At 44.7% G+C, this 23,269-nt stretch overlaps 1 protein-coding gene across 2 annotated transcripts in view; it reads right to left on the bottom strand.

Annotated features, from left to right (window-relative positions):
- The window catches only part of UBR1 (ubiquitin protein ligase E3 component n-recognin 1), a 117,380-nt gene that overhangs the window by 37,921 nt on the left and 56,190 nt on the right, over nt 1-23,269 (bottom strand). For both annotated transcript variants that reach the window (XM_056547108.1, XM_056547109.1), the window contains exons 17-25: nt 21,792-21,902; nt 21,174-21,239; nt 19,460-19,564; nt 16,882-16,945; nt 13,000-13,124; nt 9,824-9,876; nt 6,718-6,820; nt 1,513-1,561; nt 1,256-1,410 (exon numbers count right to left, since the gene is read on the bottom strand). In XM_056547108.1, the coding sequence (XP_056403083.1) occupies nt 1,256-1,410; nt 1,513-1,561; nt 6,718-6,820; nt 9,824-9,876; nt 13,000-13,124; nt 16,882-16,945; nt 19,460-19,564; nt 21,174-21,239; nt 21,792-21,902 (831 nt within the window). The remainder of the gene's footprint in view (nt 1-1,255; nt 1,411-1,512; nt 1,562-6,717; nt 6,821-9,823; nt 9,877-12,999; nt 13,125-16,881; nt 16,946-19,459; nt 19,565-21,173; nt 21,240-21,791; nt 21,903-23,269) is intronic.

Raw genomic sequence — 23,269 nt, 5'->3', positions numbered from 1 at the left:
CAGGTCAGGAAGTAACACAGATAGCAGGAAATGTACGAAACAACCATTTTGTGCGTAACGACGACGCTTTTCCTCCAGCCAACGCTCAGAGCGTTGGCTGGAGGAAGTGCGTAGTTACGCACAAAACGGTTGTTCCGTACATTTCCTGCTATCTGTGTTACTTCCTGACCTGTATATCATGCACCGATATTGAAGATGAAAGATTTGTGATTCTGCCGCGTGGTGAGTGCCGACTTCTTCTTCTGTACTATCGTCATTTGTGGAAGTGGGTCGTTACACACAACCCCCCCCCCCCCCCCCCCCGGCTATCTGTGATAGTCCCTGACCTGTATATCATGCATAGATATTGAAGTTTAAAGATTTGTGATTCAGCCGCATGGTGAGTGCAGTCTTCTTCTTCTGTACTATTGTAATTTGTTACTCTCTAGTACAGTGGTTCTTAACCTTGTTGGAGGTACTGAACCCTACCAGTTTCATATGCGCATTCATCGAACCCCTCTTAATTAAAATAAAATATGATTTTTTCAAATTCAAACATAGGAGGTATATATATGTATGCCTGTGTACTGCCCACTTCATTGCTCCGACCACCGCTTCGGCTACAGCAGTAAGTCTCGGGACAGGTGGTCGGAGCAACGAAGATGACGTGCCGCTGGTCACTTAAAATGGCCAGCGTGCGTCTTCCTCCTTCTCTATCCTCCGGTCCTCGGCGCCTTCGTTTCCATGGGTGCACGCACGGGACGTCAGTGACGTCCTGGCGTGAGCTATGTCCTGGCGGCCCTGCGTTTTTAAACTTAACGCTGGGTTGAAGGGAGTTAATAGTGATGGGGGGGAATTGCCCCGTCGCTACAGGATGGGCAAACACCGGCTCTGCTCGGGGGCCCTGGGCCAGCTCGGGGCCCCAAGAAATTGCTCGGTTTGCCTGTCCTGTTGCGACCTCCCCCGCCGAACCCCCGGGACTGACTCACCGAATCCCTGGGGTTCGATCAAACCCAGGTTAAGAACCACTGCTCTAGTAGAAGGTGGAGTTGCACATGTACTTCCATCAGACTTTCCTAACAGCAAGCATGATTGAACATTTGGGCTTAATCCTGGTGATATCAGGGACATATGTTTTGTTCTGGACTGAGCACCATGACTGACAAGAGAGGTGCATTACTGGTGCGACATCTGCCCACCCATTTGAGTGTGTCATAGGACTGTTATAGCAGTGCCGGTTATCTGTTTAGTTGGTAACAAATGACGAGTACCGTACCATTTGTATCATGCCTTCAGTCCACATTATTGCATCCTCTGTCGCTGCCCTCTGTAGGATAGTTCGGAGAAGATGCATCATCACATCGCAGTACAACAGGTTCCGGACATTCTGAAAAGCTGGTGTAAACTCTGGAGGTGGTGGTGGAGGTAGCGCTGTACAGACCAAAAATAAACACAGATAAATGTAGCTCTAGCTCTTTACTGTTGACCACATGTCCAGCATAGTTAGCTGATATTTAGTGCTGACAAACTTACCTTCAGAACTATTATCTTGTTTCCTCCTTTTTTTCTGCGTGTGCTCAGCCTGTAAGTTAGAACATTATTTTACTTCTATTTCTACTGAAGTAGAAATATCAACAAGGAAAATACGGATCTATGTACTAATACACACCATCAAAACCACATGCAAGGCTAAGGCTTCACAGTGACTTTGTACAATCGTGCAACCTCAATGTTTCCCTACGTGGTCAAAATTCTTGCGATCATTGCAAAACACTGTTGACTCTTTTGCCTTAAAGTTATACATTAGAGATTGCATGACCACTGTAGTGCCAAAGTGGAAACTCATCAGAAAACTAAAAATGGCTGGCTGGGAGAGATGGGAGGAGGGGGTTATTGTTCTTCTTTCTCTTTTTGTAAATCTTGTTTCTGAAACTACAGGAAGGGAGAGGATTTTTCAATAGCCGTAAAAAAATGTTTTCTTGTAGTCTTAATTGGGGGGCACGGGAGACCATGGGTATATTGGGTATAAATGCTGCCAATAGGAGGTGCTGACAGTAACTGAAATACACGGAGACTCCTACATTCAGAGCAGGATATACACGTCCACTGGTCATAAGCTAATCTGTTTTTATATTAGAACAGTAGGAGAAGTCAAGATAAGAGTCTTCGACTAACTGGTGAACCATCTTTCCAGAGAAACAAGAATGGGTGGGTGCTTTGTCCCCCATTGAAGAGTATAAGAAAAGGACAATGTAAAAGAAGATATAGCTGGCACTACCAGTATTTGCTTTGTCCAATGCTTGCTACGGATGCAGCCTTCCCTTTCACAGCGATCAGCGATGAGAAAAGTACTCACATATCAATACCTGAGCCGAGGAAAAGTTGACTAGTTGCCCATAGCAACCAATCAGATCCTGTCTTATATTTTTGACAAGGCCTCTGCAAAATGAAAGAAGAGATCCGATTGGTTGCTACGGGCAACTAGGCAACTTTTCCTCTGGACAGGTTTTGATAAATCTCCTCCATAAAGTTTTCCATTCCATCCACAGCAGCTCGTGAATACGGATACTTTACTGCTCTTTGCAGGTAAACAACACGGGTGACAAATTTGTCTCCTGTGTTGTTCCCCTGCCAAGAGAAATAAAGTATATGTACTCACAAGCTTCCGTGGATCAAATTGCTTTCTCAAGACTATAAGAAAATGATTTTACTGTGATTAAAAAAATCAAAGAGGCCGCGTTGGGAGAACAAGAAACAGCAGCTGAGAGAACATCCTACATACAACCAGCGAGCACCGAAGAGAAGAGAGGTTCCCTGAAAAGCTTGGAAGAAAACAGTAAAGACCAAGTAGTGACCCAAACACAGTAAGAGCTGATTGTGAATGTGCCCAAAACCAGCCACCATTAAAGGGGTACTGCAGCCAAGATCAACTTATTCCCTATCCACAGGATAAGGAATAAGTAGCTAACTGACCACTGGGCACCCCCGCGATCTCCGGAACAGGACCCGGCTGTGAGTGAGGAGCGTGTGCGGTAATGATTTCTATGGGAACCAAGTCCAGCACTCGGGCATTATCAGCACTCCCATAGAAGTGAATGGAGTGCATGCAGTCTAGCGATAGATGACACACGTTCCTCACTGAACGAGATGGGGTCCTCTTCCAGATGGACCTCTCCGCGATCATCTACTTATCCTGTGGACAGAGGATAAGTTAGTTTTGGCTGCAGTACCCCTTTAAGGCAGAGAGGTGAGAAATGAAAGGCGGATATTGTCCCTGTTTGTAACATGCTGCAGTGCAGGCAGAGTGGATCTAGAAAGCATAGTCATTTAGGAAGTCAACAACCCCTAGTAGCCTCAGGCTAAAGGATAACCACAGGGTTAGTTGTCTGGAAGGAGAGAAGTAAGAGGTAGGAGAGAAAAGATAAGAAAGGAGAAAATAAATCAGGCACTCGAGTTAGGGATATGATGATAAAGGAGACTGTCCAAGGGCAGAGATGCAAGGAGAAACCTGTAGAAACCCATGTGGTTGATGTGGCAGCCAGGAGAATGTTGATGAAAGGGGCTTAGAGGCCCAAGGCTTCTGAAGAAAACTGTCTTCTCTCCCACTAGGTAGGCCTCACCTGCTCCACGCCTGCACTAGGGGTCAAGGCAGGCAAGGGCAGGGTGACAGACAGGTCTGCAGGGGCTAAAGGACAGTCTGAGCTAAACTTGTGCCATGGGGGTCACAGTGCCAGCCGGTGGCAACCAAGGGTATATAGCCTATCTACATTACAGACTTTGCCCTGGTCGCATAAGGGAGGGATCAGAGTGCATCAGGATACCCACTGTGCCTTATAGTCCAGAAGACCTAAAAAGAAAGAGAAACCTAACTAAACCAAAGGAAGAACTGGTCTGAAGACGGTAGATCCATGTCCGCCTCCAAGTGACACTAAGCTAAAACTGATCAGCTCTGAGCCCGTGGTCGGATATATCCTGCTCAGGATCAGCCACTTTGTTTCTTTTCTCTTAGTGTCAGAACCTCTAGTGGCAGCAGTCTATCCCCATGGTCTCCAGTGTCCCCCATTGAAACAACCAACAAATATCTGATTATAAAAATGGCTTCCACCCAATTTGTTTATTTCTTTGTTACATCATTTTGCAGCTTCTATGTTCCGTTTTATGGTAGACATTTTTCTCCTATTATACACCGTAACCACCATTTGTCATGCAAGTTGTAATGCTTATTCAGTGTGTATAGTTCCATATTATGTCACAATGGATTGTGTCTACCTTCTCTTAAAGATCAATGAAAGTATGTTTAAAAAAAAAAAAGAAAAAAGAAAATGGACAATAGACAATTTTGACATAATTTAGGGTATACGGCCGCAGTTTACTAACATGTTGCAATTCAGTTAGTTTATTGTGGTGAATTAAAACATTTTTATTTTTAAATCAACTGGTACCAGAACGTTAAACAGATGTGTGAATTACTTCTTTTTAAAAATCTTAATCCTTCCAGTACTTAACAGCTGCTATATGGTCCACAGGAAGTTCTTTTCTTTTTGAATTTCCTTTCTGTCTGACCACAGTGCTCTCTGCTGACACCTCTGTCCATTTTAGGAAGTTTCTAAAATGGACAGAGGTGTCAGCAGAGAGCACTGTGGTCAGACAGAAAGGAAATTCAAAAAGAAAAGAACTTCCTCTGAAACATACAGCAGCTGATAAGTACCGGAAGGGTTAAGATTTTTAAATAGAAGTCATTTACAAATCTGTTTAAACTTACTGCTACCAGTTGATTTAAAAAAAATTTTTTTCCAGTGGAGTACCCCTTTAAGTGAATGGAGCAGCAACATGCATGCTCAGCCATTCAGTCTTTATGTGACTTCTTAGTTCAAAACTCAGCAATGCTCGGAAGTTGAATCGAGCACCCATCAAGCCAGTGTTTCTCAACCAGGGTGCTTCCAGCTGTTGCAAAACTACAACTCCCAGCATGCCTGGACAGCCTTTGGCTGTCCAGGCATGCTGGGAGTTGTAGTTTTGCAACAGCTGGGGGCACCCTGGTTAGGAAACCCTGCATCAAGCACATGTGCTGCCGCTTCATTTACTCAGGGACTGATCAGCTAGTTATCCCCTATCCTATGGAGAAAACATTAGTTAATTTTAGTACAGTGATCCCTCAACATACAATAGTTTCAACATACAATGTTTATTTCTGGACCATTGTAACTTGAAACCAGACTCAACATACAATGTCCAGACAGTTCAGATCTGTGATAGACAGGTCAATGGCTGGAAGAATTGACCAATCAGAATGGTCATTTTACTGGTAAAACATCTGCATTACTGAAGTGTATTCACTGACTGGCTGTCTGGTAGCGCCCCCTATAGTACAGGGAGGAACTACAAGTTCTGTAGTCTTTACCTGTGCCAGGGTTAGCTGCTCCTTTGGACACCAAGTAAGGGTGTCTCCATTTGGGACACTGTGTGTACTGTATAGGACCCTGAAGAAGCTCCTGTCCTCTACATAAACCATTGTTTCCCAACCAGGTAGCCTCCAGCTGTTGCAAAACTACAAATCCCAGCATGCCCGGACAGCCAACGGCTGTCCGGGCATGCTGGGAGTTGTAGTTTTGCAACAGCTGGAGGCACCCTGGTTGGGAAACACTGACATAGACAGTGATTTACAGCTTCCAGCAGCTCTTTCTTACTTTTATATGTAAGGATTTGCTTTATCTATATTAGTTATCTACTTATTTTTGTATAATCCTCCCTTTTTCCTATTTTTGATGACATTTTGGGGCTTCAGAACCAATTACCAGGTTTCCATAGAGTTATGGTCTCAACATACAATGGTTTCAAAATACAATGGTCTTCCTGGAACCAATTAATATTGTAATTTGAGGGACCACTGTATAACCTCTTTAAAAGAGGGTGCCTGGTTTAGCAAATCAATTTTGGAATACGCCATGAAGGACATTCTGAACGTTCACACCACAGTCATTGCTTTTGTTCTTCTGCTCCCACATATCAGCACAACAGCCAAAAATAACAGAGACACCAAAGCCCTTACATGCCAGACACTAACCGTGCCTGATGGACCCCGATGACTTTACAGGGGTAGTCCAGTGGTGAAAAACTTATCCCCTAGCCTAAGGATAGGGGATAAGTTTGAGACCGCGGGGGGGGGTCCGACCGCTGGGGCCCCCTGCGATCTCTCTGTACGGGGGCCAGGCTCTTCGGCCAGATAGCGGGTGTCAACCCCCGCACGAAGCGGCGGCCGACACGCCCCCTCAATACATCTCAATGGCAGAGCCGGAGATTGCCGAAGGAGTTGTATTGAGGGGGCACGTTGGCCGCCGTTTCGTGCGGAGGTCGACATGCCCCCTTCCCGCGGGCTGTCGGGGCCCCGTACAGGTGATCACGGGGGGGCCCCAGCGGTCGGACCCCCCGCGATCTGCAACTTATCCCCTATCCTTAGGATAGGGGATAAGTTGTTCACCACTGGGTCACCACTGGACTACTCCTTTAATAGGGATTAAGTCATGGTGTCCACCGTTTCACCAGACAAAATAGTGCTGCATGCTGAATTTTTTAAGGACTGTGATGGAGAATCCTAATGGAATCTATGACATAGATGTGAAAGCCTTATATAGCGTGTACAAAATCAGTCACATATGCAAGTGTCAATTAAATAGAACTACTCTACACCAGTCATGTAGTATAAACTTCTACTAAGCCATAAGTCAAGGCCGTCCTTACCTTACTGCGCTGGGTCTTTGTGTAGTGATAGAAAAACACATTGAACTGACTAAGATATTCATCCTTCAGTTCATAGACTCCATGACCAGATACCCCTGGCTTTCTAGAAGAAAAGGAACATGGGATATCAAGTTAGTAGGCCGGTAATCTATTTAGGTCCTAGTTTAATGGAGCAATAAATTATCTCTTTTATTTTGCCTGCAAACCTAGAAATCCTCTATGATCCTTTTACTGCAGATTTAGTAAGAGCAGTAAAGAGTCTCGTTTGGGTTGACCTGTTCCCTTTAAAGGGGTACTTCGCTGGAAACATATTATCCCCTATCCAAAGGATAGGGGATAAGATGTTAGATCGTGGGGGTCTCGCCGCTGGGGACCCCCGCGATCTCTGGCGCGGCACCCGTCATTCGGTGCACGGAGCGAACTACGATCTGTGCCGGATGACTGGCGATGTAAGCCACCACGCCCCCTCCATTCACGTCTATGGGAGGAGGCGTGACGACTATGTACTAGCCGTCACGCACCCTCCCATAGACATGAATGGAGGGGGCGTGGCTTGACATCATGAAAGTGGAAGCTGCAAGTTTCCTTGTTCCGGGTACCGCCGCTGCCGGCCCAGAGATCGTGGAGGTCCCCAGTGGCGGGACCCCCGTGATCCAACATCTTATGCCCTATCCTTTGGATAGGGGATAAGAAGTTTCCAATTTAGTACCCCTTCCAAACATCTTACAAACTGTTTTAACTATACATGGGAAATTTATGAAAACCTGTGCAGAGGAAAAGTGGTGCAGTTGCTCAAAGCAACCAATCAGATTACTTCATTAAGTTTTCAGAGGCCTTTTTAAAATTAAAGAACTGATCTGATTGGTTGCTATGGGCAACTGCACCACTCTTCCTCTACACAGGTTTTGATAAATCTCCCCAATGGTGTTTATTGAAGGAAAAAGAAAAACACCAATACGGCAAGCAGACTCTTTAAGACTTGAAAACCGCGTGATCCTGAGAAGAGGATGTTTTTGTCTCATGTGTAAATGGAAAGACCTCTGTAAATTTACAGACTCTCCTCATTGAGATAAACAGGAGCTGCCAAACCCACAATCTCTGTTGTCCTTGTTATTTCCATTCATTTCAACTGGAATAGACCCTGCATGTTATCTTAGTTTCTCGAAAAGTAAAACTATTTAAAGTGTACCTGCCGTTATATGTATATTTGTAATATACATTGGTTAAAAAACTTGTACATTTTTGGGTAAAAAAATACTGTCTCTGCAGCTATTGCCTGTGTGTCACTTTGAGGAGACCAAATACAGGAAGTGAGGGCAGGACAAGCAGGGTTCTGTGCAGACTCCTGAATTGTCAATCATCCTGATGTGTGAGCCGTGAGCGTCACAGAACATCAGTGTACAGAGCCCCGCTTGTCCTCAGTGTACAGAGCCCCGCTTGTCCTCAGTGTACAGAGCCCCGCTTGTCCTCAGTGTACAGAGCCCCGCTTGTCCTCAGTGTACAGAGCCCCACTTGTCCTCAGTGTACAGAGCCCCGCTTGTCCTCAGTGTACAGAGCCCTGCTTGTCCTCAGTGTACAGAGCCCTGCTTGTCCTCAGTGTACAGAGCCCCGCTTGTCTTCAGTGTACAGAGCCCCGCTTGTCCTCAGTGTACAGAGCCCTGCTTGTCCTCAGTGTACAGAGCCCTGCCTGTCCAACCACACTTCCTGTATTTGGTCTCCTCATAGAGACACACAAGCAATAGCTACAGGGACAAGAATATACACATTTTTAACCAATGTATATTACAAATATACATATAATGGTATTATCTACATTATATAAAACGTTTTTGCTAATGACATGTACACTTTAATTCTTAGGATACAATCCTACAGGTAGCTCATAAAACCCTGTGGTGGGAATACTACTTTTAGACATCAACTTGCATGTTTGCCCTGCATACTGTATACCACGGGTTTGTCTTCTTAGAATAGTAACTGTCTTACAACATTTATTCCCTACCAGCTGCAGAGGTGACAATAGCTAGATCATTGGAGTCTAACCATTGGGTCCCCTGTTAATTGACTAACGTGGGACCATGGCAACCTTTTTCCCCCAGTCACAAATTTACAGCATGGCAGTCATAGAATGAAGGAGCAGGAAAATAAGGGACTATGGTTCCCTATTCTGGGGATTGGTGGGGGTCCAGGCGGTTGGACCTTTACCGATGTAACATTTAAAGAGTACCTGTCATCAAACCATATTTTCTAAAATAACTCAGATTATATTCCCGAACTACTCCTAACACCCTTCCTGCCCTTAAAAAAAATGTTTAGAACTTTAAAAAGCTCTGTATCATACCTTTCCTCTTACTCACATTGTGTGAGCTCCCGGCAGGAGAAAGTTCCCCTGCAAGTGCTGTGCCTCACCATGCCCCGCATGCACTTCCTCAGTTTGGTCTCCTGCCAGGCCGGGAGGAGACCAAACTAACTGTTTGACTTGCGGAATGGAACAGAACAGAGCCACTTAGTAGCTGTTTTTTCAATCACATTAAAAACATATAAAATTTGAGAATTTTAACAGCAAGTAAATAGCAAAGTGTCTTATAATTATATAAGGATCAATATATTAAAAGTTTAGCTTGGTGACAGGCACTCATTAATAAAGGCTTTAGGCTGCAATACACCTTTAGGGTATAGTCACAAGTAGTGCATCCATAGCATATTTGGGTTAGCATCCTACTTTTCCTGAGTGTCCTGCTTTGTCTGCTCGTAGCAGCAATATGCCACTACAAGCAGACACAGACTGAGCTGCATGCGCAGTGAACTCAGACATCGAGTTCGCTGCCTCTGCTAGGCTCACAGTGTCCGCTATGTCTGTGAGCACGCTGCGCATGCACTATTGTGTCTGCTCGTAGCGTTGTTCAGAAGCGAAACCTATGCACTATGTGTGACCTTACCCTGTATACAGTGCAGATTTTTAAAAGGAATGCCTTTAAAGGGGATTGTAAACGACTAAGGACTAGCTTTAGATAGGGAAATAGACTTGTTTTCATTATATGAATTCTCAAATCAATACCTTTAACATAAGGTATTGAATTATTTAACAATTTCACCAACCACTTACTTAAAAGTAGCCACTTTGTTAATAAGAGTATCCAAGCAAATGTCTGTATTCTCCTACAAACGTACAAAAAAAGTACAGAATTAAAGAAAACATATTGCCACTGTAACACTCACATCCAACATTAAATGATACTAGTAAAGTTACTATAATACATCATGCAAAATAATATCCTCTACTAGTCATCATACAGCCCCCTCCTAAAGTGTATCTGTTGGAATAATAAACCAGTGGATGTGACTCTTATTACAGTTTTAAAACATGTTTATTTGTTTATTGCTTTTGTTGCTAATTAACAACTAAGGGTGGGTTCACACTACATTTGTAGTGTACGGGATCCGGCAGGAACCCCATTCATTTCAATGAGCCGATCGGAGTCAAAGGCTGATTCCGGTCGGCTCATTTTTGCCCCGTATATGGTTTTCCCGCCGGACCGAAAACGGAGGTATACCGCGGCTTTGGGTCCGGTTAGAGAACCGTATACGGGGCAAAAATGTATGCGTGCCGGATCCTCCCAGCCGGATCCGGCAGCCGTACACTACACTAGTGTGAAGCCACCCTTAGCCTTGTCACCTTCCCTTGTATAACAGTATAGACAGACTGTACTAACAGCCTTACTAAATCAGTAGTTCGGAACCTTTCTGTGAGCTGTTTCTTAGGCCTTGTTCCCATCTACATCAGAGCTCTGTTTGCTGCTTTCATTGTAATGACAGGACATAAGCAAATAAGAAAATACTGCCATGAAGTACCGTATTTATCGGCGTATAACACGCACTTTGTCTATGTGCGTGTTATACGCCGATACTGCCCCAGGAAAGGCAGGGGGAGAGAGGCCGTCGCTGCCCGCTTCTCTCCCCCTGCCTTCCCTGGGGTCTAGAGCCCTACTGCCGGCCCTTCTCACCCCCTGGCTATCGGCGTTGCTGCCCGTTCTGTCCCCCTGACTATCGGTACCGGCGCCGATAGCCAGGGGGAGAGAAGGGGCAGCGGCACCCATTGCCGGCGCCGCTGCCCCGGTGCCTCCCCCCATCCCCGATGGCATAATTACCTGAGTCGGGTCCGCGCTGCTGCAGGCCTCCGGCGTGCGTCCCCGGCGTTGTTGCTATGCGCTGAACGGCGCGGCGCATGACGTCAGTGCGCCGCACCGTGCATAGCAACGACGCAGGGGACGCACGCCGGAGGCCTGCAGCAGCGCAGACCCGACTCAGGTAATTATGCCACCGGGGATGGGGGGAGGCAACGTGGCAGCGGCGCCGGCAATGGGTGCCGCTGCCCCTTCTCTCCCCCTGGCTGTCAGCGCTGCTTCTCTCCCCCAGGGGGTGAGAAGGGCCGACAGCAGCGCTCTAGACCCCAGGAAAGGCAGGGGGAAAGAAGCGGGCAGCGACGGCCCCTCTTTCCCCCCTGCCTTTCCTGGGGGTATATCGGGGTATACACGCGCACACACGCACCCTCATTTTACCATGGATATTTGGGTAAAAAACTTTTTTTACCGAAATATCCTTGGTAAAATGAGGGTGCGTGTTATAGGCCGGTGCGTGGTATACCCCGATAAATACGGTATATTTTTTTCCCAATCAAATCCAGCAAAACAACAGACACCAGACATAAACCAGGCGGACCCCATTCAAAGTCAATGGGACCAATAGGAACCAATTGTTCTCTGTTGTGCAGCTTGGATTTTTGGCATGAATGGAGTCTGTGACGGAGCTCCCGAACAGAGATCCGAAGCTAAAGTAATTTAGCCTTAAAGGGGTACTCGGCCCTTAGACATCTTATCCCCTATCCAAAGGATAGAGGATAAGTTGTTTGATCGCGGGGTCCCACCGCTGGGGACCCCCACGATCTCGGCTGCGGCACCCCAGACATCCGGTGCATGGAGCTGGATGACTGGCGATGTGGGGCGGCTGCTCGTGACATTACAGTCAAGCTCCGCTCGTGACGTCACGGCCACGCCCCCCCCAATGCAAGTCCATGGACTTGCATTGAGGGGGCGTGGCCGTGACGTCACGAGCCTCCGGTGCTGCACCCGACGTTCTAAACAAATGCCGGCGCTGCTGGGGAACCCTGCGAGCAGACATCTTATCCCCTATGCTTTTTGATAGGGGAAAATTTGTCTAGGGGCAGAGTGCCCCTTTAAGAGTAAATGGAGCAGAATGATTCCTTGATGCTTAGCAACATCTATTAGAATCCATTTACTCTACTTCGTGGGGAGGGATATACATGTATGGATGTAGCCATGTAAGCCACAAAACAGATAAGAATACAATACAGGCACCATCAAAACTAGTATGAATGACAGGTTTGTTACAACTCAGAAGAGAAATATTCTAGGTATTACTGAGGTTAAAGGGGTACTCCGGTGGAATTTTTTTTTTTAATCAACTGGTGCCAGAAAGTTAAACAGTTTTGTGAATTACTTCTATTAAAAAATCGTTACCCTTCCAGTACTTTTTAGTAGCTGTATGCTACAGAGAAAATTATTTTCTTTTTGAATTTCTTTTTTGTCTTGTCCACAGTGCTCTCTACTGACACCTAATGCCCGTATCAGGAACTGTCCAGAGCAGGAGAAAATCCCCATAGCAAACCTATGCTGCTCTGCACAGTTCCTGACACGGACAGAGGTGTCAGCAGAGAGCACTGTGGACAAGACAAAAAAGAAATTCAAAAAGAAAATAATTTACTCTGTAGCATACAGCCGCTAAAAAATACTGGAAGGGTAAAATTTTTTTAATATAAGTAATTTACAAATCTGTTTAATTTTCTGACACCAGTTGATTTAAAAAAATAAATAAAAGATTTCCACTGGAGTACCCCTTTAAGTTCAGAGGACAGTAATTGTACACTACTTTTTTTTTTTTATGTCAGGAGCCTTTAGATACCAAAGGGGGAGATTTATTAAAACCTGTCCAGAGGAAAAGTTGCTGAGTTGCGCATAGCAACCAATCAGATCGCTTCTTTAATTTTTCACTGGCTTTTTTTTTTTTATGAAAGAATCTGATTGGTTGCTATGGGAAACTCAGCAACTTTTCCTCTGGACAGGTTTTGATAAATTTCCCTCAAGTGCTTGGCACCTTAGGCCTGGAAAATGACTTTATGTCTCCAAGTATAAAATTCAGATATTATGTTGCTCTTTTCTTACTTTACTATGACATCTTGGGATTTGTAACAGGAACTATACTTACAGAATCTGGCAAGGCTTTGGCAATGGCACTGTGAGCCATGGGTTCAATACAGAGGAGATGAATAATCTCTCTCATCATGCATTCTTCTTTGGTAACACTGCTGACTCCTGGCATATACCGTTCACCTGCAAAACATTTTTTAGAACAGTGTTGAAGAAATGTATTCAACACGTGTAGTCTCTAAATTACATTGTCCAAATTAGGACATCATCAGGCGCCACACAAACCTCCATCACACCTCAGACAAACCTACCTCAGCCCTCAGCTCTCAGCCAAACCTCCGTCACACCTCAGACAAACCTCCGTCACACCTCAGACAAACCTACCTCAGCCATCAGACAAACCTCTGTCACACCTCAGACAAACCTCCCTCAGCTCTCAGCTAAACCTCCGTCATGCCTCAGACAAACCTCCGTCATGCCTCAGTCAAACCTCCATCACGCCTCAGACAAACCTACCTCAGCTCTCATCCAAACCTCCCTCAGCTCTCATCCAAACCTCCATCAAGCCTCAGACAAACCTCCATCATGCCTCAGTCAAACCTCTGTCACACCTCAGACAAACCTCCCTCAGCTCTCAGCCAAACCTCCACCATGCCTCAGACAAACCTTGGTCATACCTCAGACAAACCTCTGTCACACCTCCGACAAACTTCCCTCAGTTCTCAGCCAAACCTCCGTCATGCCTCAGATGTCAGCTGATGTAAAGTTTTCCTCGATTCATAGAAAACGGAGAGCGCATGCGCAGCCCTCTGCTGACAGCGTAGGGCTAAAGTAAGCAGCGTTAGGAGCATAGGCCTGCACATGCGCAGTTGTCCGTACTGCTCAGAGCACATGCTCTGCTTTCCTCCGCTACGCAGTTAGCGTAGGGAGGCTGGAAAACTTTAACTGCTGTCCGGGTGACGTCTGAGGTATGACGGAGGTTTGGCTGAGAGCTGAGGGAGGTTTGTCTGAGGTGTGACGGAGGTTTGTGTGATGCCTGATGATGTCCTAATATGGACACCATACTAAATTTCCTGACCATGGAATATTCTGTCATAGATAAAAGAGGCTAAACTAAAGCTGACCTAGCATATTAGATGAAAACTGTCGGAAATTTTCTTAGGATCAGATATCTTAAAGATACGCAGATGCCACAAAAGTGTCTGGTAGTAGTTTATTTTTCTTTCCCCCATTAAAATGAATATGCACCCTCATATAAAAAGACGAAAAAGCAGCAGGCACTGCTCTGTATGGCTCAGATGTATCAAACTGTGTGAGAGAAAAAGTTGAGTGATTTTCCCATAACAACCAATCACAGCTCAGCTAACGAGCTCTGGTAAAGTGAAAGCTGAGCTGTGATTGGTTGTTGTGGGGAAAATCCCTCCATTTGTTCTCTCACACAGTTTGATAAAGCTGGGCCTATGGGGGCCTACGGAAAAGTTGTCCAGTTGCCCATAGCAACCAATCAGATGGCTTCTTTCATTTTGCAGAAGCCTTGTTAAAAATGAAAGAAGTGATCTGATTGGTTGCTATGGGCAGCTCAGCAACACTTCCTTTGCACAGGTTTTGATAAATCTCCCCCATATATGTCCAAGTAGGGTAGGATTGAGCAGGTAGATAGAGGAGTAAACCACACTTACAGGTACTGGTAGTGCTAGGCTTAGTTTAGCTATATTGTAATCCAACAATCACTGCTATTACTGCGAAGAACCCTGGGCACCTCAGTCCACGGCGTGTGGAGAGAGCTAGCAGGTATGAATCTTCTATATCTTTCCAAAGAACAAAGAATAAAAAAGATTTCTGGGGAGTTGTGGCTTTCCTTGGTTTTAAAGGGGTACTCCACTGCCCCAGCGTCCGGAACCTTTTAGTTCAGAACGCTGGGTGCGGGGGTCGTGATGTCACGGGCACGTCCCCTCGTGACATCACACCCCCTCAATGCAAGTCTATGGGAGGGGGCGTGACGGACGTCACGCCCCCTCCCATAGACTTGCATTGAGGGGGCATGGTGTGATGTTACGACCCCCGGAGCCCGTACCCAGCATTGGGAACTAAATGTTCCGGACACAGGGGCAGTGGAGTACCCCTTTAAACATGCGCACTGAGCCAGGCAGATTGTGGATGTTTATAAGGAGGTCAGGGGCGGCAGCTGCTGTCTGATATCTGGGTATGTGTATGCCTAGCTATAGCTGACAATTACTGTATCTGGATTGGAAAAATAATTCACTAGTATTAAATGTTCCAATTTACTAAAACTCAAAACTATTTTACCATCTGCAAAAACATCTGCACACCAATAGAATCAATAAGATAATTCATTTACAGTGGTAGTCTCAAAATAAAAAAAAGTTATCCCCTATCTATAGCTAAACACTTGGCAGTGTTCAAAAGACCTACAGAGAATGAATGAAGAACTGGCCGCAGATGCATGCTGCCACTACAAGTATGCAGGTGTTTATTCTGCATTTAGGGAGCTTTAAATCCATAAAAAAAGTTATTGTAAGGCGTCCAGGTGTATCGGAGGGGCGGGGCCTGGGGTCCACTATGCTCTGGGGCCGCAACGCCCCCCCACTTACATTACGTCTGCGCCTCCTCTTGATTGACACACAGGGCTCACCTTCCCGCAGCTGCCCTGTGTAGTAGTCTAACGCATGCGTTGTCAATGTAGATTACGCCACACATGCAGTGAGTCTGCGAGTGATTCAGAACCTCTCCAACTCACTGCACATGCATGGTAGGGCTTGCTTGCTCCCTGCCTCTAGTTACAGCTCTGTCTTACTTAAAGGGGTACTCCGCTGCTCAGCATTTGGAACAAAGTGTTCCGAACGATGGAGCCGGCGCCGAGAGCTCGTGACGTCATAGCCCAGCCCCCTCATGATGTCACACCCCGCCCCACTCAATGCAAGTCTATGGGAGGGGGCGTGCTCGATCTCAGACCAAAGCAGAAGACCTGTGGAAGGCAGCTGCGGGCGATCCGATCATCTATATTTCTGACTGCACTCGCACAGATGCCGTGATCTGCATTGATCACGGCATCTGAGGGGTTAATGGCAGACATCCTCGTAATTGGGGATGTCGGACATTACCGGCGGGTCCCTGGCTGCGATCAGAAGCCGGGACCAGCCGCGCATGATCCGAGTATCACCAGGACGTACATTTACGTCCTTGGTTGTTAAGCGGTTAAAGGGGTACTCCACTGGAAAACATTTTTTTTTTAAATCAACTGGTGCCAGAAAGTTAAACAGATTTGTTAATTACTTCTATTAAAAAATCTTAACCCTTCCAGTACTTATCAGCTGCTGTATGCTCCAGAGAAAGTTATTTTCTTTTTGAATTTCCTTTATGTCTAACCATAGTGCTCTCTGCTGACACCTCTGTCCATTTTTAGGAGCTGTCCAGAGTAGGAATAAATCCTGATAGCAAACCTCTCCTGCTCTGGACAGTTCCTTAACTGGACAGAGGTGTTAGCAGAGAGCACTGTGGTCAGACAGAAAGGAAATTCAAAAAGAAAAGAACTTCATGTGGAACATGTAGCAGCTGATAAGTACTGGAAGGATTAAGATTTTTTTAATAGAAGTAATTTACAAATCTATTTAACTTTCTGGCACCAGTTCATTTAAAATAAAATAAAAAAGGTTTTCCAGGAGAGTACCCCTTTAACATACATTTTTTATGGATATAAACTCTGAACAAATGTATGCCTGGATTATTCTTTTGAAGCCCTACTGCAATTTGGGGCTTGTTTAACAAGTGTTTAGTATGTGACAGATGCACTTTAAATAAAAGCTTACGGTCTTGAAATTAAATTTAGTTGGCGTGTCTTGGTGCAAACTTTTTACCTAAATCCAACTTTACCAGCCTTCTTGCCTTGATTTATTTTGATTCAAAGATGATCAATTCTTACCAATAATGCAAATGAGAACATGCAGCATTTCCTCAATGAGAGCGTTCCATTGCCTTGTCTGGTCCTATGGAGAAAAAAAAAACATATTATTCTAATAATTAATACTCACAACATATTATTCTAATAATTAATTACTCACAACATATTATTCTAATAATTAATTACTCACAACATATTATTCTAATAATTAATTACTGTGTTGGCAGAATGTAAAAGTGAACATGTTGCTTAGCTGAATTCAGTTGTCTTTATTCCACTGTGATCTAGTAATAGTTGAAGGAACAGACAGCATTTACGCAATTTTAAACTGATGAAATGCCTACAAAATGTCAAATCCTGTTATGTAGGCAGTGTTGGAGATGAACATATATGTAGGTGTTTGTAAACGTACTCTCGATAAAGGGTTGGACCCCAAATCATGTTCAGTTGTTATTTTACTGTATGTTTTAAAAATAAAAGTAGTAAAACTTAGTGGACTTAGTCCTGGAACCATATGTGCCTGGTACAGAAGCCTGATGTGGACCAGCCTGCAGAAGCACTTCGTTATTTTCGGTTTTTGTTATATGTACTTTGGTCAGGGTTGAGAGAAACCTAAACAAAACAATCTCCCTGTCCCTGAATAATCCCCCACAGCATGATTCTGCCCCCACCATGTTTCACTGGTCATCACCTGCCACCACCATGCTTCACTGTATGGATGTTATTGGGCAGGTGATGACCAGTGTCTGGTTTCCTTCAAACATGACACTTCGAACTGAGGCCAAAAGGTTCAATCTTGGTTTCATGAGAATCTTGTTTTTTACAGTCTGAGAGTCCGTTGGGTGGTTTTGTAAACTCCAGTTTGCTTTTATGTGTTATTACTTAGGAGAGACTTCTTTCTGGCCACTCAGCCCAGATTGGTGGAGTGTCATTGTTTCTGTGATGCTTTGTCTGTGGGGTGGTGTGGTCCAGAGCCAGGGGCTTGGTCGGGCAGCAGTGGGGCTGTCTGGCCACTGGGTCATTCCCCCTATGGGCTTGGTGTCTTGGAAGCGGGGGTCGCCGCCCAGCACTACGCCAGTGTTAGGTTAGGGATCCACTCAGACTAGGTGGCCTTGACGTGGCGAGTGGGCTTGTTCTTTTTGATCAAAATGTATACTAACAACCTGTTAGTTTTTTTAATTATTCTGAGAAGCAAATAGATCAAAATACAAATTGTGAATGTGCGGCTGTGTTTTTTCTCTATTTGTGTTTTACAATTACTGAGGAGAGACTTCTTTCTGGCCACTCTGCCATAAAGCCCAGATTGGTGGAGGCTGCAGTGATGGTTGATCTTCTGGAAGTTTCTCCCATCCGCACACAGGATCTTTGGAGCTCAACCACAGTCATTATTATCACCTCTCTTACCAAGGCCCTGATTACCTGATTACTTGGTTTGGTGGGGCGGCCAGCTATAGGAAGAGTCTTCGTTGTTCCAAACTTCTTCAATTTAAGAATTATAGAGGCCACTGTGCTCAAGGGAACTTTCAGTGCAGCAGACATTTTTTTTGCTCTGTTCTCCAGATCTGTGCCTCCACACAATCCCCTATGTATAGCTGACCGATTTTGTTTGGTTAGCGCCTCAAGAAACCAGCTATCCATAAAGTCACTTGTTTGTTCTGAGTGGAACCGGCTGCAAGTGGTCATTTGTAATCTGATACTCCAGAAAATGTTGTGCCTGGATTGTGCACATCTACAAATAGCGTTTAACAAATTGAGATACCTGCATTATGGAGCGCTTTCCATTTTACTTTTAGTCCACACAATCCTGACTCTGAGCTCTATAGGCAGTTCTTTCCCTCCTCAGGGCTTGGTCTTTGCTCTGATATGCATTGTCAGCTGTGAGACCTTATACAGACAGGGTTGTGTCCTTCCAAATCCTGTCCTATCAGCTGAATTTTCTCACAGGTGACTCCGAACAAGGTGTAAAAACATCTCAAAGATGATCAAGAGAAAGAGGAGGCCCCAGAGGTAAATTTCAAGTGTCATAGCAAAGGGTCTGAATACTTGTGTCCATGCAAAAAGTATGTTTTTCCTTTTTAAAGGAGCACTCTGGCAAAAAATAACTTATCCCCTATCAACAGGATAGGGGATAAGTAGCTGATTGTGGGGCATCGAACCACTGGGGCCCCCGGCACTCTCAGTGAGACAACAGGCGCTCTATTCATTTTTATGGGAGCACTGATGATGCCCGAGAGCTGTACTCAAGTCTTTTCGGTGTTCCCATAGAACTTAATGGGACACGTGCTGGAGCATGGTCAGACCCCCCACGATCAGCTACTTATCCCCTATCTTGTGTATAGGGGATAGTTTATTTTTCATCGGAGATCATCTTTAATAAATTTCAAAAATGTTCACATTCTCATTATGGGGTATTGAGTGCAGAATGATGGGGGGGGGGGGGGACTTGATTGTGTATTTTTTTTTTTTTTTTTTTTAAAGGCCATAACAAAAAAAAGTGAAAGAACCTGAATACTTTTCAAATACATTGTAAATGTTACCATTAACATGTGTAGTGTGTATCTTACTAATGAAGAATAACAAAAGATTTATAAAGTCATACCATATCTTTGGATGGCATAGAAACTCTAGACAAAGCCTCCACAAGCTCATATCTGTCCAGAACCATTAGCAGAAAACTATTTGGATCCATATAGGATGCACCAATCTATAGAGAGAAAATAAACTTGCATTACACCAAAGATTGCAAAGTAGAAAATAATCCTGTTTCCTATACAGTAAAGCATCCGTTTTTATAAAAAAATCTAAATCAAAACTGTAAATGAAGATGCTGGCCAATAAGCTTAGCATGTACACCGACACTATATATAACACACAGGCATCATGAAAGCAATGTGCAAACTGTGTATATAACACGTTGCATAGATAGGTGTAAAAAAGTGCAATGAACAGGGCCAGAAGCTGTGTGCCATTCGTTGTGTAGTGGTGGGGCCAGGTTACTGCATCTCAGATCCTATTTACTTCATTGGGTCTTATTTCTAAGTTATGCTCACACTTTTCCGGGAGCCTTAAAGAACTTGCGCCAGGAGCTCGTGACGTCATAGCTCCGCCCCAACATGACGTCACACCCCACCCCCTCAATGCAAGTCTATGGGAGGGGGGTTTGACAGTCGTCACGCCCCCCTCCCATAGACTTGCATTGAAGGGGCGGGGGTGATGTTATGATGGGGCGGGGCTATGACATCACAAGCTCCCGGCGCCGACTCCGGCGTTCGGAACAGTTTGTTCCTAACGCTGAGCAGCGGAGTACCCCTTTAAGAACCTCTTGGAAGTATGATGAAGGACTCGGGTCATGGAACACTTTATTGAAACAGATTCCAAAACAGCCTTTTAGCCCTCCTCAAAGTGTCCCATCTCTAACTAATGCTTAAAGGGGTACTCCTCTCCTAGACATTTTATCCCCTATCCAAAGGATGGGGGATACGATGTCTGATCGCGGGGGTCCCACCGCTGGGACCCCCCGTGATCTCCCTGCAGCTTGGAGTTTTGTGATTGTTATTTGATGCTAGGTAGCGCCACTTTCTGTTTATATGTATTAGCTGAGTCTCTTTTTCGTTTTCAGAAGGCCGGCTGCGGCACCGGAGGCTCGTGATGTCATGCCCACGCCCCGTCGCGATGTCACGCCACACCTCTTCAATGAAAGTCATAGACTTAAGGGGGCGTGGCTGTGACGTCACGGGCCTCCGATGCCGTTGCATGCACTGGATGACTGGGGTGCCGCAGCAGATATCGTGGGGGGCCCCAGTGACCAGCCCCCGATATCAGACATAGGGGATAAGATGTCTAGGGGTGGAGTACCCCTTTAAGGTGTATTGTATGAATATGGGACTCCGAAAGTTGTTTAAAGGGGTTATACAGCAGGAGGGATCTTTGGTCATTGCACAGCATATAAAAAAAAAAAACCTTTACTTTACTCCAGCAATCCTGCTGTGCCCAGTGGGACACCGGAGGCATCATGGAAATGGTGGAGGCAAGTCATTTTTTTTAAATATTATATACTGTGCAAAGGCCAAAGATCCCTCCCTCTGGATAACCCCTTTTAGGTGCTCTGGAATGCTTGCTGACCTGATTCACATATTTTGGCCTTGCCTTGTATTAGAGAACTGCTGGAGAGATGTACTGAACTTACTATGGCCTGTATACCTGGTATCTGTCCCGGCAGAGCAAATTAACTTGGTTAGTAGGCTATGTACATAATATGCCCTTAAATGAGTACTGTAAAGTAGCCTAATAATAGAAGGATTGCATATAAATACCTGCAGCATCAAAATGTCTTTATCATACATCTCTTCTCTGCATTTGACATCCTGATAATAAAAAACCTAAAAGAGAATAATGAGAATAAATATAAATATATATATATATACTTATGCCATATAAGACTTTAAAGGTCATATCTGAATGGTGAAATCTCAACACAACATAAAGTCATAAGACTATATAGGTATTTTAAGATACTTCTGAATGTTTGCCAGCTTTAATAGCAACTTGTCAACAACCCTTATGCAACGAGATAAATTTACCCTGAATAGATCTCCCTATATTATGTAATTTTATGCAGTTTTAGTGTTCACATTCCCATGGGTCTGCAGGTACAAAGTGTTTGCACTATTTCAATACAGATAAAGTAATTATTAATGTGACTGGACAATAAAGTAAGTGCCCATGCAGCAACCTCTCCCTACCCGGTAGGCATTAGGCAAACATGTAGTTACCTACATGAGCAGTGTTTTTCAGACAATGTGTCTCCAGCTGTTGCAAAACCACAAAGGCTGTCCGGGCATGCTGGGAGTTATAGTTTTGCAACAGCTTGAGACACACTGCTTGGGAAAACACTTATATAATAAGCAATAAAAGGTACTACATGTCTATACCTGGCTAATGATGGTGAGGCCATTTCTCTTCCACATTTCGGCGGCTACTTGACCAGCAAGCACCAGACATCGCAATGGACTTTCAACGAGAAGTTCCACCTGGAAGTCATTCTGAGCAAAACATAAACCATCCTGTCATCATTACATATATGGACCTCAATAAAACATTATTATTACACGTCAGTAAAGGTTTGGTTCAACGGCAATAAAATAGGAATAAAAAGCAGCTGTTTTCTAAGAATGTGTTCTAATAAAGTCTAAGGAAAAGCAGAGGTCAGTGCATACATTTAAATGTCCAGCGGGAATAAACTAATCCCCAGTCCGCGCGATCTCCAGGTAGGAGCCCTGGCTCAACAGGTCAGCTGCTTCAAACATGCCCCCTTCATTTGTCTCTATGAGAGAGGCGGAGACACAGCGTTTGAGGGTCTCATGGAGGGGATGTGTTTCGACCAGCTGACGTGCTGGGTACGAAACACGCTCTAACAGAGAAAAGCTGGGGCCAAGCCGGGGTCCCGTACGGGAGATCCTGCGGATAGGGGATAAGTTTCTTACCATTGGACATGTTCTTTAAAAGAAAAACCAAAAAAACACGGTAGTAATTTCAACATTGGACAGTAAAAACACAAAGTTTTCATATTCTTTATTTCATAAATAACCATACTACAATCTGCAATATCAGATATTCTTCTCCTTTACCCCTTAAAGCATACCTGTCCGATCCAACACATTTTTTTTTTACTATAATCACTCAGTACCTAATCCTGACCATGTACATCTACTTTTTATGTGTCTAGCACCTTTATTTATTTTTTTATTACACTTATAATTTATCTCACTAGTCTGAATTCCTCTCAAAGGGAGGGGGCGTGGCCTCACTGTGCAGGTCTCCGCCCCCTCCCTCAGTATGCTGTCTGCTCACATCTCCCCTAGAATTAGCAAAACTACAACTCCCAGCTTGTCCTCACTGACAGTAGCGGCACACAAGATGACAGTGGGAGGATTTTTCCTCCAGCTCTGAGCCCTGCGCTCACAGCTGTCAATCAAGGAAGTGTGTCCATGACATACGTGATGACTCATGGACACAGCAGGACTAGTATGTGTCCAAGCAGGCGGGGGGGGGAGGTTGTTTGACTGACATTTTCAGTATGAAATACTGAACATTTTCTAATGAAGCAATTGCAAAACCTATTGGTTATACATGCTTTATAACATATCAAAAGTTTTTGTATCTGACAGTGCCCATTTAAGGACATGAGCATAAATGAATGTGCTAGTGCCCTGGAACTTAAAGCACTTTTACATCCTGAGCGGCAGTCCATCTATGTGCAGTCGTGCACTTAAAGTCAAAGACGGGGAATGGCTTTCCCCCCCTTTTTCTATTTTTCAAATAAAAATAACCCCTTTCCCGCTTCCCACATATTTAGTATTGCCGCATGCAAAAATGTCTTAAAATAAGTAACACCCCAGACATACACATT

This window comes from Hyla sarda, chromosome 11, assembly GCF_029499605.1.
Source record: "Hyla sarda isolate aHylSar1 chromosome 11, aHylSar1.hap1, whole genome shotgun sequence".
NCBI classification, from domain to species: Eukaryota; Metazoa; Chordata; class Amphibia; order Anura; family Hylidae; genus Hyla; species Hyla sarda.
The sequence above is the reverse complement of the archived record's forward strand: the minus strand, read 5'-3'. Positions and strand labels throughout refer to the sequence as shown.